Here is a 16,512-nt window from a genome sequence, read left to right on the forward strand (position 1 = left end):
TTTCAATCATTCAATACATTCCCTTTTGTCAAAAAAAAGAAAAGAAAGGCATGTGGCTGGGTACCAGTGACTCACACCTGCAATCCTAGCTACTCAGGAGGCCGAAAGCTGAAGAACATGATTCAAAGCCAGCCCAGGCAGGACCCTTATCTCCAATTAACCAGCAAAAAGCCATGAGCAAAAAAGCTAAGGCAATTTAAGGGTACTGGTGGCTCACCCTGTAATTCTAGTGGCTTAAGATGCTGAGATCTGAGGATGGAAGTTTCAAAGCCAGCCTGGGCAGGAACATCCATGAGACTCTTATCTCCAAATAACTACCACAAAACTGGAAGTAGAGTGTGGCTCAAAGTGGTAGGGCAGTAAGCCTTGAGCACAAAGCTCAGGGACAGTGCCCAGGCCCTTATTTCAAGCCATATGACCAACCAAAAAAAAAAAAAAAACACAACAGCTAAGAGACAGTAATTAGACCCTGAATTCAAGCTCCAGTATTGGCACACATACACAAACACATGTGGTAGAAATTGTCTTGAAATCATGACTCTTTCTTAGAAATTTTTATCTCAGTGTTGCAACATACATGGTCATAATTTGTCTAGATATGAGTGGTAGCCCAGACATTCTTATCTGGTTTGCATTGCCTTCCTTTAGAAATGGGGCAGCACAGATTTGGGAGTTACTTACACAATGAAGAGGAGGAGGAAAGAAAAAGAGGGCCAAGATCCAGAAATGAAATTTTTTGGCCCTCCCTCCCTCGGCTTGGGCATGGTCCCTGAGCAATTCAGCTCAAGGCTGGCCCTCTACCACTTGAGCCATAGCACCACTTCCAGTTTTCTGGTGTTTAATTGGAGATAAGAGTCTCAGGGACTTTCCTTCCTGAGCTGGCTATGAACCATGATCCTCAGATCTCAGCCTCCTAAGTACCTAGGATTATAAGCATAAGCTATGGGTGCTTGGCGTAGGCCTTCTTTTCTACCTACGACAGCTGTATAGATAGGTATGTGCTTAAGAATGGAGGAGAGATGATCTTAGGCTTTTGGTTAGATAGGTAGCACGCATCTCTGTAGCCAGAATGGGCAAGGCTGTGGCAGGTGTGGCCTGGTAATCTGGCACTTGTTTCTGGTGTACAAGGCTGAAGGCATGGTACAGAAGAGCAGACAGGACTGTGAGGGTTTAGCTGTAGTCACCCAGGCCAGGCAGGCACAGTCAGTCATTCAGAGAAGTTAGACAGTTAGAGCTGGTGATGTCAGCCTCAGCAACTGAGTGATGTCAGCATCTGTGTATGACTCATCTAAGCCCCATGTGCTGAGCAGCCTTGGGGCCAAGCAAGTGGGAGAATGTGAGGGGTGGGTCAAACTCAATGATGGCAAAGGGGCCAGTGCATGACCCACCAGAAGGGGCAACCCACAGTCTCCACATTAGAGAGAGGGGGTCCAATGCGGCCAGATCTCTGCTTTGTTCATGAGAAGCCAGAAATCGGGATTAGTTGAGCTTTAAATCCAATGCAAAATCCCAAAGAGAAGAGTGATACCATTTATCATGACAACAAAAACACATTTTAGGAGTAAATTGAGGAATGATAAAGTTGCTATGGGAATGGAAGACAAAACACTGATGTCGGATGTTTATGGACTTTATGGGGCAGGTTCTAAATTGGGGATGTAGCAACATTTTTCTCTGCAGAATAACTGAGGATTGTAACACAAAATTCAGTTAATAATCCTCGTAAAGCTCTATTTGTTCAAGGCTAATGCTCTACCTTTTCGGCCACAGCTCCACTCCTGGTTTTGTTGATGCTGGAGATAAGAGTCTCACAGAATTTCCTGCCTGGGCTGGCTTTGAACCATGATGCTCAGATCTCAGCCACCTGAGTAGCTGGGATTGGAACACAGGGACTCGTGAGTGCCCGGCCCAGTGAATATTTTTTAATAGCTGAAAGGTGATACTGAAGTTTGAGATGTAAACAGTTAAAATCATAGAGTAATAGCTATTTGAAAAAGGAATAGTCAAAATCAGCTCAGGAGTGATTATGTATACCAAATGCAACAGAAACTGAAATATGATGTAAGAACTAACCAGAATGGTCTCAGAGAAGAGATACAAATATTTCATGGCAACTTGGTATAAATGAGTTAGAATAGATCACTGGAAAAAAATGGGATGGCACGTCACGACTCTAGAATAAATCCTAGAGAGATTTTTTTTAAAGATATACATTTTAAATACTTTTTTTTGCTTGTGCTAGTACTAAGGCTTGAACTCAGGACCAGAGTGCTGTCCCTGAGATTTTGTTTTGCTTGAGACTACAACTGTATCACTTGAGCCACACCACTGCTTCTCACTTTTTGGTGGTTGACTGGAGTTGAGTCCTGCACTGGCTTGGACCCACGATCCTCGCTCGGATCTCAGCCTCCTGGGTGTCTAGAAACATTTACATGTGAGCACTATCTCTGGTCAATTTCTGGAAGGATTGTATTCTGGCTATTTCTCCACCCCTCATTCCCTTCCAGACAGCCTCCTCCTGGCACTGAATCTACTCTTGCCAGTGATGCACACATTTAAGCCTACAAGGCAGTCATGACATGACCAAACAGTCCCTTCTCCATGGAACAGTTCCTCCCCTGGTTTTTGTTTTACTTTAATAATTTTAAAAAGAAAGTGAAGTTATAAGTGAAACAAAAACCTTCAGCTTGAGCGCCAGTGGCTCACACCTATACCCCAACCCAGGCGGGAAAGTCCTAGAGACTCTCTCACCTCCAATTCACTACCAAAGAAAAGCCAGAAGTGGAGCTGTGGCCAAAATGGTAGAGCACACTAGCCTTGAGCAAAAAAGCTCAGGAACAGTGCTCAAGCCCTGAGTTTAAGCACAGACACAAAAATGTCCAATATTGAACTATTTCCCCACAGCACTCCTCTCCCCATTTGTACTCTGCTCATACAAGTTCTGTTCCTCACTGTCCTGATTCACCTCTTTAACACTTGTCAAATCCATCTTCCTGTTTGTATGCCCACAGCCTCTAGCTAAGCACTCACTGCTTGTCTGGGTTGTCTGTTGTACCTCCTGAAATATTTTCTCCCCACCAAATACAGACACCATCCAAACTAGCTTCCATTCTGCTGTCAAGAGTAATCTGAGGGGGCTGGGAATGTGGCTCAGTGGTAGAGTTCTTGCCTTGCATGCATGATGCCCTGGGTTCAATTCCTCAGCACCACATAAACAGAAAAAGTTGGAAGTGGCGCTGTGGCTCAAGTGGTAGAGTGCTAGCCTTGAGCAAAAAGGAAGCCAGGGACAGTGCTCAGGCCCTGAGTTCAAGCCCCAGGACTGGCAACAAGCAAACAAAAAAGACTAATCTGAACAGTTGGGCCCTGGTGGCTAACATCTGTAATCCTATCTAATCAGGAGGTTGACATCTAATGACTGCAGTTGGAAACTAACCTGGACAGGAAAGTTTGTGAGACTCTTATCTCCAATTAACCTCCAAAAAGCTGGAAATGGAGGTGTGGCTCAGGTGGTAGAGCACTAATCCTGAGCAAAAGAGCTCAGGACTGTGGCAACCCGCCGCCCCCCGCTCCCTGACTTCAAACCTCAGGATCCATTCACACACAAAAAGAGAATAATCTGATCTTCTCCAACACAAACATTACAGAACTCTCTTGTTTAGCAATACTTCAACAGATTCCGCTTTAAGTAAAAAGTCCAAGGCCCCTGGCTATGTACACAAAGATCATAACGACATGGCTGTTTACCTGATATTCTTACCTGTGGTATTTCTGCAGTCTACCTGACTTTCTTTGAAATCTTTTGTAGGTTAAAATACCTCCACTTCTCTGTACAACAAGCCTATTTTCTCAGCCACACTTTTATTTATCTTTTCTTTATTTCCAAAGTGTGTTAAACATTAATAGTTAGCTAGCTCAAGGCAGATGATAATGAAGTCTGAAGTTCTCAGAATAGCTTCCTTCAGTCCTAAGAGTATATATAAAACCCAAGTTTTGTTGATGACATAAAGCTCAGACCAAATGTCCTTTTGCCTGTGTGCGCCAGTCCTGGGGCTTGAATTCAGGGCCTGGCTGCTGCTGTTCCTGAGCTTTTGTGCTCAAGGCTAGTGCTCTACCACCTGAACCGCACCTCCATTTCTAGTTTTTTGGAGGTTAATTGGATATGAATCTCATGGGCTTTTCTGCCCAGATTAGTTCCCAACTGCAATCCTCAGAGCTCAGCTTCCTGACTAGCTGGGATTACAGGCATGAGCCACTGGCATCTGGCTCCAAATGCCTCCTTCAACCTTCTTCCTGACAAGTCTTCATGTAGCCTCCCTGGTCTTCAGAAGACATATGGAAAAAAGTCTGATTTCTAGACATCTATACAGTCCATTACAGAACTGGTTAGCTCTGATACCCTAGGATGTTGGCTTCCAAATGATTTTCAAAGCCACTTGACATTCTATCTTCCACAGCCCCGCAGGACAAAATCCAGCCCGGATTTCACTCTGCTGTTCAACACACAATAACAATCTCCCTACACTCCCAGGAAGTGATTCAGTTTTCTAAGTCATTAGGTATTATTTGGATCATTGGAAAACAATTTAACTAACATTTCAAAATCTGCCTAAAACAAGAGTATTATATTTTTTCCTTTTGGGATAGGGCAAGGTCAAACGATTGCATTCACAACTATTTGAATAAGTCTAATAAACAATGTCTCACTGGCCTGTCTTTAAAGCACAATTTTTCCTATCTAATTAAGTACAGAAAAATAACTTTAGTTCTGAGGTAATTGGTGTTTTTTTTGGTGGGGTTGCCTAAAATAACAAATGAGATTTTGTGTCAGGATGTTATTAATGATGATAATGGCTCCAAATAATTGTCTCACAGTCCTTTTGAAAACACACAAAATAAATAAATAGCCCTTACATTATATACTTAAGCTACACCCTTAATCAAACCCAATCACAAGACACAGGCAAATATGAAATTCAACTCACACCTCAGGCTGCTGTCCCTTAGCTTTTTTCTCAAGATTGGTGCTCTATTGAGCCATAGCTCCATTTCCAGCTTTTTGCTGGTTAACTGAAGATAAGAGTCTCATGGACTTGCCTGGCTGGGCTGGTTTTGAATGGTGGTCCTCAGATCTCAGCTTCCTGAGTAGCTAGGATTATAGGTGTGAGCCACTGGTGCCCAGCTTTCAAGCATACAATTAAAAGTAATTATTTTATACACAGGATGTGATTTAATAACACCCACTATAGTGATTCCTATGGAAGCCTATTATGAAATCCATCCATTTAAAGACAAGTGAGAGCTTAAAATCAAGTTCTATGGGAGTAGAACAGAACTCACACAAATAATACACAATCAGACAAGACATTCAGGAAGGAGAAGAGAGCTTGTGCCAGCTCTAATTCCAGACCGGCAGGCTCTGTTCCGTGCAGTGACTTGGGACGCCCTGCATCCCAGGCTGGATCAAGAATCAAGGGCTCTTTTTTCCTGCCACATTCTCCCAATGACTCAATTCACAAGTTATCAGTCCAGGCAGAATCACACCCTAGATGATCCATACGCCAGTCCATTCTCTCAGACAACAGAGAATGCTTAGAGAATAAACAGTCCACCAGTGCCACAACACATAGCCATTTCATTGTAGCAGTAAGAAATCTTTGCTTTCAAACAACACAAATATTAACAGACATACACAGACACAATCATCTTATTTGAAAGCCTACTTGTATGATTCCTCTAGTGGATAAACATTGACTCCTGTGCCTGTCACTATGCTAAATAATTATGAGGCTTGGTAACAGCTACTTTTGGACTCTGAAACATGTCTGCCAGATATCAATGATCACATATAATACCAGTAACAACTTACTCATCTCAAGATACTCATAAAACAATCCGAGCTTGCCCATGGGCTGCAGATGGTAATCCTGCTCCCATCTCGGGGTTATCTGTTCTGACCTGGAAACGCTTTGATACCGTCCAATTAGATTCATGATCCAGCTGCCAGAAAGACCAAAATATAAATTAGAGTGAATATTATCATACCAGGGTCATAAGACTTCTTTTGGTTATCTTAAGGGTAAAGATGTCATATTCTCAAGAAATTGTGCATATCAACTATTAAATATCTTAAAAAATGTATTTGTGCCTCCCAAATATTTTGAAAAAGAAGACTACCTGGATTTTAAGAAAGTAGCAACAGGCTGTGGCCTTTTTTGCGGGGGGGGGGGGGGGCAGGGGTTAAGGAAGGAGTACTAAAGCTTCAACTCAGGGCCTGAGTTTTGTCCCTTACCTTTTATGGTCAAGGCTGGTATCTTACCACTTCTGTCAGATCCACTTCTGTCTTTTTGCTGGTTCATGGGAGATAAGGGTCTCATGGACTTTACTAGCTCTGAACCATGATCCTTGGATCTTAGCCTCTTAAGTAACTAAGGTGACAGGCATAAGCCACTAGTGCCCAGCAGAGTGATTTTTCTTAACATAGGAAATCTACTAGCTGGTCAAGTACAGAATAAAACAAACTGACAGCAATGCTTAAATATAAAAATATGATGTGGAGCTGTGAAGGCCAAAGGACTCACTGAGCTTGTTCTTTTATTGTTTTGTATTGGAAACCTATAGGACAATCAACATTCAGGGTCTGCTCTATGAAGGTGCAAGAGACATCTTCAGTCGGAGCCAGACCCCACACTTGACATAATGCAACCTTTGCTGCAAAAACTCTTCTCAAGAGGTATGGACTAAGGCAGAAGATGAAGAAGGTAGAATTATGGTCAAGACATTTGACCATTTTCCTTTATTAATGCAGTATGAAGATAGCTGCTGGCTTGTAAGAATTTCCTCTCCCTTCTTATTTTTAGGATATATGTCTTCTGGCTAGGAAGGGGACCTGCTAGGAGGTTACGCTGTGACTCATACAAGGGGAACTGGTCAAGATTTTGTATGATAGGAAGGAAGGAGTTTGCTGGGCACTTCTGGCTCATACCTGTCATCCTAGCTACTGTAGAAGTTGAGATCTGAGGATCTCAGATTAAAGCCAGCCCAGGCAGGAAAGTCTGTGAGACTCTTAGCTTTAATTAACCGGCTGGAGGCAGAGGTATGGCACCAGCCTGGAGTGAAATAACCAAGTGAGAGTGCCAAGGTCCTGAGTTCAAGCCTCAGTACTGACGTACACACACACTCCACTGTGCGTGCAAACATAGCAATGGCTCCCCACCCAGAGCATATGAGACAGGTCCGGTTATGTGGCAAAGGGAAATTAAAGTTGCATGTTGGCTAATATTAAGCAGGGAGATTTTTGGATGATCCAGGTAGACCCAATAAAATCAGAGAGGCAGAAGAGAAAAGGAGAAGAAAGGGAGCCGGAAAATCACAGACATGAAACACTCCTGGCCTTGAGATACAGAAAAATGAGTTTCACCCTCAATCTGCTAGGAAGAAATACTTCCCTGTAATACCTTGCTTTCAGCTCAGTGAAAGAGGCATCGAACTATTGGCTTCGGTGACTGTAAGGTATTAAAATCTCACTGCTTTTAACCCATTAATTTTGTGATAATTTGTGACCACAGCAATAGACCATGAACACAAGAGGCTCCCTGTTGTCCACAGGAAATACAGACAGCTGTGGACGTCTTACTTTGATATAAGATGGGGCTTAAATGAAAATCTAACAGGGCATTGAAATTTTAGCTAACATCTGAAGAATGACTGCATCCTGCTGTTACCATTTTTAGGGCAAGAGCTTAAGTAAAAATCTCTGTGGTCATTACTGTAGACAATGACCTCTTCAAATATTATGTATATCAGTGCCTTTGGGATCACAAGTAAAGTGTATGTGCCGGTACTAAGGGATTGAACCCAGAGCCTGGGTGCTTTCTCTGAGCTTTTTTGCTCAAAGCTAGTGCTCTACTACAGGAACCATAGCTCTACTACTGGCTTTTTGCTAGTTAATTGGAGATAAAAGTCTCACAGACGTTCCTGCCAAGGCTGGCTTCAAAACACAATGCTCAGGTCTCAACCTCTGAGAAACTAGGATTAGAGGCATGAGCCACCAGCACCTGGCCCAAGAAAACTATTCTTTTTTTTTTGGCCAGTCCTGGGCCTTGGACTCAGGGCCTGAGCACTGTCCCTGGCTTCTTCCCGCTCAAGGCTAGCACTCTGCCACTTGAGCCACAGCGCTGCTTCTGGCCGTTTTCTGTATATGTGGTGCTGGGGAATCGAACCTAGGGCCTCATGTATATGAGGCAGGCACTCTTGCCACTAGGCTATATCCCCAGCCCAAGAAAACTATTCTTGAAAGCATATGAGTTGGAGTCATAGGAGCTGAATCCTACAGTAGTCTCTTACTGCCAGGGTGACTTTGGGTAAATCATTTAGCTTCAAGTCATTGATTTTACTTGGGAGACAGGAGATCAAAATGGGGATAGTACAGAAGGTTAAACCCTACATAACTCTTGGTGCAGTGACTAGTACATACCAACAAATCACTACTACTGACTTTCAAATGTACGTTCTCAAAGGTGGCAGAGAAGATGCAGAATTTGTGGAAAATAGCCAAAGCTCTAACCAGGAGCTTGCTTGTTGCTGGGATATGCAGTCACAGAGTTATTACCATGACTATTAAATGCTGGCCATCCTTTAGTACCTTGGTTTTAGTACCTTGTCTGGAGACTTTCAATAACAATAGATTCTAAGGAATAGGTTGTGGCCCTAAGGGTTCAAGGCCTGCCTAGCAAGCTTGGGACCCCGAAATGAAACCCCAGCACTGTCAAATAACAGTAGATTCTAGCCTGGTTCCTCATGCTTGTAACGTTAACTGTTCAGGAGGCTGAGATCTAAGGATTACATTTTGAAGCCAGTCCAGGCAAGAAAGTCCGTGAGACTCTTATTTCTAAATTAACCAGTCAAAGGCAGGAAGTGGAGGTGTGGCTCAATTGGTTAAATACCAGTCTTGAACAAAAGTCAAAGCTGGGTGCTGGTGGCTCATACTTGTAACCCTAGCTGCTCAGGATGCTCAGATGTGAGGACTGCAGTTTGAAGCTAGCCCAGGCTGGAAAGTGGCAGCATACCAGCCTCGAAAGAAAAAAAAAAAAGCTAAAGGATAGCACCCAGGTCCTGAGTTCAAGTCCCTCTACTGACACACACACACACAACCCAAAACAACAACATCAAAATCAATCTGACAGATTCTAAGCTATGTTAGAAGGCAGGCCTGAAACTGTGGTTATGTGGGTGAATTATTTTAATGGTAGAGTGGACTGGCCTATCGTGGCCCCATCCCCATGATCAGCATTCCTGTCTCATACTCACGGAAGTAACACTTCCTGGATGTTGTTCCAGATTGCTTTGCCTCCCATGATTATCGTCAACTGGGTTGTCAGTTCAAGAAGACAGCCTCCAGGGTCACACTAGGAAACGTTAGCAAAGAAAACCATTGAGAGTTAGGTGAATGGAACCTAGAATACAATCACTACATTTCTTTTTTTTTTTTTTTTTTTTGCCAGTCCTGGGCCTTCTTCCCGCTCAAGGCTAGCACTCTGCCACTTGAGCCACAGCGCCGCTTCTGGCCGTTTTCTGTATATGTGGTGCTGGGGAATCGAACCTAGGGCCTCGTGTATCTGAGGCAGGCACTCTTGCCACTAGGCTATATCCCCAGCCCCACTACATTTCTTATTCTGTATTCTGACCAGTACATTGGGCTTACACCTACAATCTAAGCTCAGATCTCAGAGGCTGAGGATCATGGTTCAAAGCCAGACTGGGCAGGAAAGTCTAAGACATTCTTATCTCTGATTAACCATTGAAAAGCCTAAAGTGGAGCTGTGGCTCAAGTGGTAGAGGGCCAGCCTTGAGTGAAAAAGCTCAGCGACAGCATACACACAAATCTAAGGACTAGACAATGCAGCGAGTATTCATTCATTGGGCAACTGAAACTTGACGTAGCTAAAAGTGCCAAGAGAACCAAACAGTTGACTTCCTACCTCTTCACTCCTGTACTTGCCCAGCAAGTACACTGGGTCTCCCGGATAGCCCACAAATTTGCCCTTGAAGAATGCGATGTAGAAACAGGAGGAGTAGTAGTTCACAAACTGGAAGAGAAACATCTTCATGGTTAGGCTGTTCTCATAATCTGTCTGTGTCCTAGGCAGTTCTGGGAGGAAAACAAAGGAAAGGAAGATGGTTACATGGTGAACAGCTTTGGACGCCTCATCACAGACACCCACCCGAACACAAGTGAACATGCTGGGAAAAAATATAATTCACACTGTTTCCACTTAAGCTGTTTGCAACTCCTTAATATAGCCACTGTGCTAATTCCGAGTTTACACATTGTTATGCGTTCTCTTCTCACAGGAATACTATATCCTTCAGGGCATGTATATGCATGCATATGTACACACACCCCTCTCTGAAATTGTGACTGATGACAGAGTATCCCAGGAACAAGAAAGCACCCTGGTTAGAGCTTTGACTATTTCCACAAATTCTGCATCCTCCATTCCTCCTTTTAGAGCATACATTTGAAAGTCATTAGTGTTCTGTTGATACATTCCAGGCATTGCACTATACATATATGCATGTATATACAGGTATATACATATGCACATGTGCATACACGGAGACACACATACATGTGCATCTGTGTACACAATATGTAATATGTATGTGCATTTTCATTTACAAATACATTATCAAATGGGATAGTTAGGAAACATCTTAAATACATACGTGTAAAACATATGTGTATATATATATGTATTTTCAACTGCTGCATACCAAATTTACAGATACTATGTTATCAAATGGGAAAGCCCTTAACTGTGGCCACCGAGCAGCTAGCTGCCTGGGACTGTGTAGCCAGGGGACAATGCTTAGCCGAGGGTCAGGGCTGCTAAGGATGATATTAATGGAGCAGCATGAGGAAGCCACACGGCACTGGCAGTGCCCATCTTTCCGGAGACAGAGGAATGGATCTGCCCCTGGAATGATGACCCTATTCCTCTTATTTGCAATAAAAAGACAATTTGCTTTTAGCAATAGAGTACACTATCTAATGTAATTGAAAATATTATTCAGCACTGATGTGTTTACACAGAGCTAGGACATTATAATGATTGTGTTTGCATTGTTCCTTCTGTGAATACAAAGCTGGATATCATGTCTATATAGACTGGTGGAAATATCTTTACACTTGAAGATTTCTAGAAAGTGGTAATCTACAGGAATTGAAGTGCCTATAATATACAATCTACTATTTAACCAGGAAGCTACGAAAGTCTCAAATTGCTTATGGTTGTTAGTATTTCCCCTGCCTCAGATCCTCAGCTTCTCCCATTAGCCCCCAAATCCACCCATACCCAAACTCCATGCACTAGAACTATAATGGGCCACTCCTACTCACCATTCAGACCTACCTATTTTTCCTTTATCCCCAGAGAAGCTACCACCTGGATAAGGTGCAGAAGCCAGCTGCCATGTTGCTCCCTCTCCCATGGGAGATATGGCCCCACTAATAAACCTCCTTATAAACCTTCTTCTCCTGTCTGAGGACTAATCTCCTCATGGTCCTCTGGGATGGCTGGGACATATCCTTTCAAGGGTGAGCTGGCTCATGCCTGTAATCTTAGCTACTCTGGAGACATATCTGAGGATCTGGGTTGGAAGCCAGCCTGGGGAGGAAAGTCTGTAGAGACTCTTATCTCCACCAGAAAACTGGAAGGGGAGCTGTGGCTCACGTGGTAAGAGTGCAAACCTTGAGCAAAAAATCTCAGTGTCTAGGCCCTGAGTTCAAGTCCCAAGACTGTCACACACACACACACACACACACACACACACACACACACACACACACACACACACACAGACTTGTGCAAGTTGAGGGCAGGACTTACCGAAGTTGGTGATCATGATAGCCACTTTCTCATATACAGTGTTGAGAATCATGATGATGATGAAGCTGATGATGGACGCGGTGATGGATGTGGCTGTCTGAGGAGTCAGGTATTTTTGGATTGGGTCTGACCCATTGACTGGGGGTAGTTTTGCAGAAAATACAATGAACACTGAGAGCCTGTAGACAATGATCCCAATAACGGAAGCAATGATCAACAGGATCTGAAAGCACAATAGATACAGCAGCATGAGACTCATCGAGTTTTTGGTTGTTGTTTTTTTTTTTTTTTTTGGTGGTAGTGGTACTTGGATTTTAACTCAGGACCTTGAGCTTGCTAAGACAGGTGCTTTACTACAAAACCAGGCCTCCAGCAGTTTTGTTAAAAACTGATCCCAAGCTTAGATTACCTAGGGGCATGTGAAAAATCTTTTAGGAGCTATGAAAGGTGTAGAAAACAGGGTAGAAGAAAGGGAAAGGAATGTGGGAAGTCAAAAGAAGAAGCAAGCCAGGTGCTGGGAGCTCACGCCTCTAATTCTAGCTACTCACGAGGCTGGATCTGAGGATTGTCTAACCACCAAAAAGCCAGAAGAGCTTAGTTCAAGTGGTAGAGCTAAGGGGCAGCCACCAAGCCCTGAGTTCATGCTCCAGTACCAGCACAAAAAACAAAACAAAAAACACACTTAGATAGCCTAGGCACGTGAAATATACTATAAGAAAATGCTAGCTTTGATTGAGATGAATGAATTGTTAAAAAGCTGTTTTTCTTCCTTGTAAGCAAGGTGCTTATAGAGCAGGCAGAGTCTTTCCCCTGTAATCTTGCTAATCAGCTCTTTTCCTTCACACTTCAATCTCGTGAACTGGGTGGCATATGTGTGTAAATTGGTTAAGGCTGAGAAACATCAGAAGATGCACCGAGTTTCCTTCACCTAACACAACACATAAGCCATTTAAATATTACATATTTCTAAAAATTACCATGATTCCTTTTAGAACTGTTGAGTGGTTATAATAGCATTCCTTAAATGCTTCTTCACCTGGGTGCACATATATAAATCTGCGAATCCTTGGAATTCTGTGATTCTAGTTCTTTTACAAGTGAAGAGTTGGGACAGAGAGAGTAAGCCATTTGTTAAAGATGCAGTAAACAGGAAGTAAAAGATGGGGCTCCCACACACTCTACAACCCCTGCTGATAACCGCCTCTCAGGAGACTTTAGGACATGGATTCAGATTCCTCCCAAAGCTTTCCCAAGTCTGCATCATGTCCCTTCTTTTTTCAGAGTGCAGAATTTCTTGAGAGGAGCAAGGTGTGTTTGTGTATATAATATACTGGGGTTTGAACTTACTAGGGCCTGGACACTCTTCCTCAGCTTTTTTGTTCAGCGCTGGTGCTCTAACACTTGAGCCATATCTCCACTACTGAATTTTGCTAGTTAACTGGAGATAAAAGTCTCACACTTTTTTGCCTACATTGGCTTCAAACCTTGATCCTCACATCTCAGACTCCTTAGTAGTAGCTAGGATTACCAGAGTGAGCCACTGGGACCCAGTGATGGTTTTTGTCTTTTTTTTTTTGTCAGTCATGGGGCTTGAACTTGGGCACTGTCCCTAAACTCTTTTTGCTCAGTGCCACTTCCCCTAGTGGTGATTTAACAATAAACAACAACAACAAAAAGGAATCTGAAGAATTTATTATAGTGTGTGATTCAAAGTATGACTTTAGCCCATATGTTTCCCTCCAAAAGTCTGTGAAAATCTCAGGACCATTTATTTCCTGGCTCATTTCTACCTCGCCTGTGGATTTCTAATGCCTTCTTCTCATGACTTACATCAGAGACAAGGTGGGCCTTCATGGCCCATTTTTTGGTCTCATTGTTCCTGGGCCAACAAAACCCTCACAAATTATATTACTAATATGATTTTATTAATAATAAGCAAAATAACTAATGTTTTAAGGACTTTCCTGTCCTCAGCCCTCTGAGCTAGGCTCACTGGTATGAGCCATTGGTGCCCAGCTCCTGTGAGCTTTTTAGTAAGGATATTCCTAGACTTTTTTATTCTTCTTTGTGCTTCTCATAGAAATGCAAAATCCTGACCCACTGACCTGCTTGAACCAAATGTGGTATAAGAATCACCAGAATATTAAGATGCTGAACCCTCGGTAAGTTTCCCAGGCAGCTCTAGGGGAAACCCCTGTGTCTCCCAAGCTTGGCTTTGAATCCCCTTCCTACCCAGAAGAAGACAGCGCTGGCACAGAGGGTCACTCGGATACATTTTCCACAGGTCGTGAAGGGGATGCGCTCTTCCTCCTGTAAACAAGGACACAAAGAAAGGCAAGAGGATTAACTCCTCCAAGGAAATTGTTTTTCTCTTAGTCTGTCAATACCACCTATTGAGCTTAATTTACAAAGCAAAAACCTTAGTTTGCATGTATAGACACAGAACTCCTAATTAAATTTTTGTTAATAAATTCAGACAGACACAACAGGACACATGCTTTGTTCGTTTTTTGTTTTGCCAGTCCTGGGCCTTGGACTCAGGGCCTGAGCACTGTTCCTGGCTTCTTTTTGCTCAAGGCTAGCACTCTGCCACTTGAGCCACAGTGCCACTTCTGGCCATTTTCTACATATATGGTGCTAGGGAATCGAACCCAGGGCTTCATGTATACGAGGAGAGCGCCTTACCACTAGGCCATATTTCCAGTCCCGCTTTGTTCGTTTTAAGAGCAGTTTTTGGAAACTGCAAGCATGAGTAATGAACTATTTTTTCTATCTGCCAGGACCTGAGCTCAGGAGTCCATGCATCCGACAGTGCCAAGTCACAAAGCCACTCTTGGACTTGGCTTGAAGTAAACCCCAAACTAACAGATGGAATAAAATAATAAAGATTAAGCCAGAAATTTATGAGGCAGTGACAAAAAAAAAAAACACTATACCAAAAACAAAAACAAAAACAAAACCACAAAAACTCAATGAAACAAAAACTTGGTTCTTCAAAAGGATAAAATTGATAAACCCTTAGCCAAGATACAAATATACTCAAGACACAAAAATGAGGATATCACAACAAATACAAGTGAAACCCAAATGACTGCTAGCGATTACTTCAAAAACCTTTACTGGAAAATCTACTAGAAATGGATGCATTCCTAGATCATCTCAAAATTGAGCCAAATGCCCAGATGCCTGGTGGCTCACACCTCTAACCCTAGTTAGTAGTTACTCAAGAAGGGTGAGATCTGAGGCTCACAGTTCAAAGCTGGCCCAGGCAGGAAAGGCTAGAAAGACTCTTAGTTAAGCACACACCCTCACCTCCACCCTCCTCCAAAAAAAAGCTGCAGTTCAACTGGTAAAGCACCAGTATTAAGCAAAAGCAGCCCAGGGATAGTGCTCAGGCCCCAAGTTCAAGCCCATCAAGAGGACATATACCATCTAAACAGATCAACAATGAGATTGGAACAGTAATAATCTCCCAACAAAGAAGAGCCTGATGGGTTCAGAGCCTAAGTCTCTAAGACTTTGAAAGAATGAACACCAGCACCCCTCCAATTTTCCCATGAAACAGAAAGGGAAGGAACACTACTGAACTCATTCTATGAAGTCAAAATTACACACATTCCAAACCTGGACAGAGAGACAACAAATAAAGAACTATAGATCAATCTCTTAGATGAACACAGATGCAAAACCCTTAATAAAACACCAAAAGAACTCAACAACGAATCAATAAGATCATATTTTATGATCAAGTTGGTTTCATTTTAGGTCTGCAAGTCTAGTCCAACATATATAATGTAATTATGTATACATATAACAAAAATATATATTTCATAAACAAAATGAAAATCACATATCTATTTCAATGATACAATAAAGGCCTTTGACAAACCTCAACATGCTTTTCTGATAACAGCTCTGAAGAACTTAGGAATACAAGGAATGTACCTGAACATAACAAATACTATATATGACAAACATTAGCCAGGATCACACTACATGGTGAAAAACTGAAAGCATTTCCTGTAAGAACAAGGCAGGAATGTCTATTCTCTGCTCTTGTTCAACACAGTACTGGAATTTCTAGACCTAGCAACAAGGCAAGAGAAAGAAATAAAAGGATCAAGATAGGGAAGAAAGAAACCAAACCATTTCTACCTAAATGACCCTAAAGACCCCACAGCCAAACTCCTAGAACTGGTGAAGGCCCTTGGGCCTTGAGATAAGGGAGTGGAACCCAGATGGGACATTAAAAATTCACAGAGGTCTTTAAATATCAGGAATCTGGCATGGGTTTCTTGGCTGAGCTTTTATATATTAATTTGGTTTGACAATGAGTTTTTAGAGGGTTTCCATTTTTCAGTTTGTAAGAATCTATGTTAGAGTCTTGAGAATATATCAGTAATTCTCATTTACCTGAATTATTTGAGCAGCTATAGTATAAAAATAGCTGCAGCTGGGCACAGGTGGCTCATACTTTCAATCTTAGCTGCTCAGGAGAGGCTGAGATCTGAGGAACATGGTTTAAAGCCAGTGTGGGCAGAGAAAGTCCATGAGACTTACTTCTCATTAACCACAAAAAGCTGGAAGTGGAATTGTGGCTCAAGTGGCAGAATGCCAGACTTAA

At 42.6% G+C, this 16,512-nt stretch overlaps 1 protein-coding gene across 2 annotated transcripts in view; it reads right to left on the reverse strand.

The window, feature by feature from the left end:
• Ano6 (anoctamin 6) overlaps nucleotides 1-16,512 on the reverse strand; it is a 158,474-nt gene that overhangs the window by 12,830 nt on the left and 129,132 nt on the right. For both annotated transcript variants that reach the window (XM_048365969.1, XM_048365975.1), the window contains 5 exons: nucleotides 14,121-14,198; nucleotides 11,889-12,111; nucleotides 9,978-10,147; nucleotides 9,307-9,404; nucleotides 5,867-5,997 (listed from right to left, as the gene is read on the reverse strand). In XM_048365969.1, the coding sequence (XP_048221926.1) occupies nucleotides 5,867-5,997; nucleotides 9,307-9,404; nucleotides 9,978-10,147; nucleotides 11,889-12,111; nucleotides 14,121-14,198 (700 nt within the window). The remainder of the gene's footprint in view (nucleotides 1-5,866; nucleotides 5,998-9,306; nucleotides 9,405-9,977; nucleotides 10,148-11,888; nucleotides 12,112-14,120; nucleotides 14,199-16,512) is intronic.

The sequence above is a fragment of the Perognathus longimembris genome, chromosome 1, assembly GCF_023159225.1.
Source record: "Perognathus longimembris pacificus isolate PPM17 chromosome 1, ASM2315922v1, whole genome shotgun sequence".
Classification (NCBI taxonomy): Eukaryota; Metazoa; Chordata; class Mammalia; order Rodentia; family Heteromyidae; genus Perognathus; species Perognathus longimembris.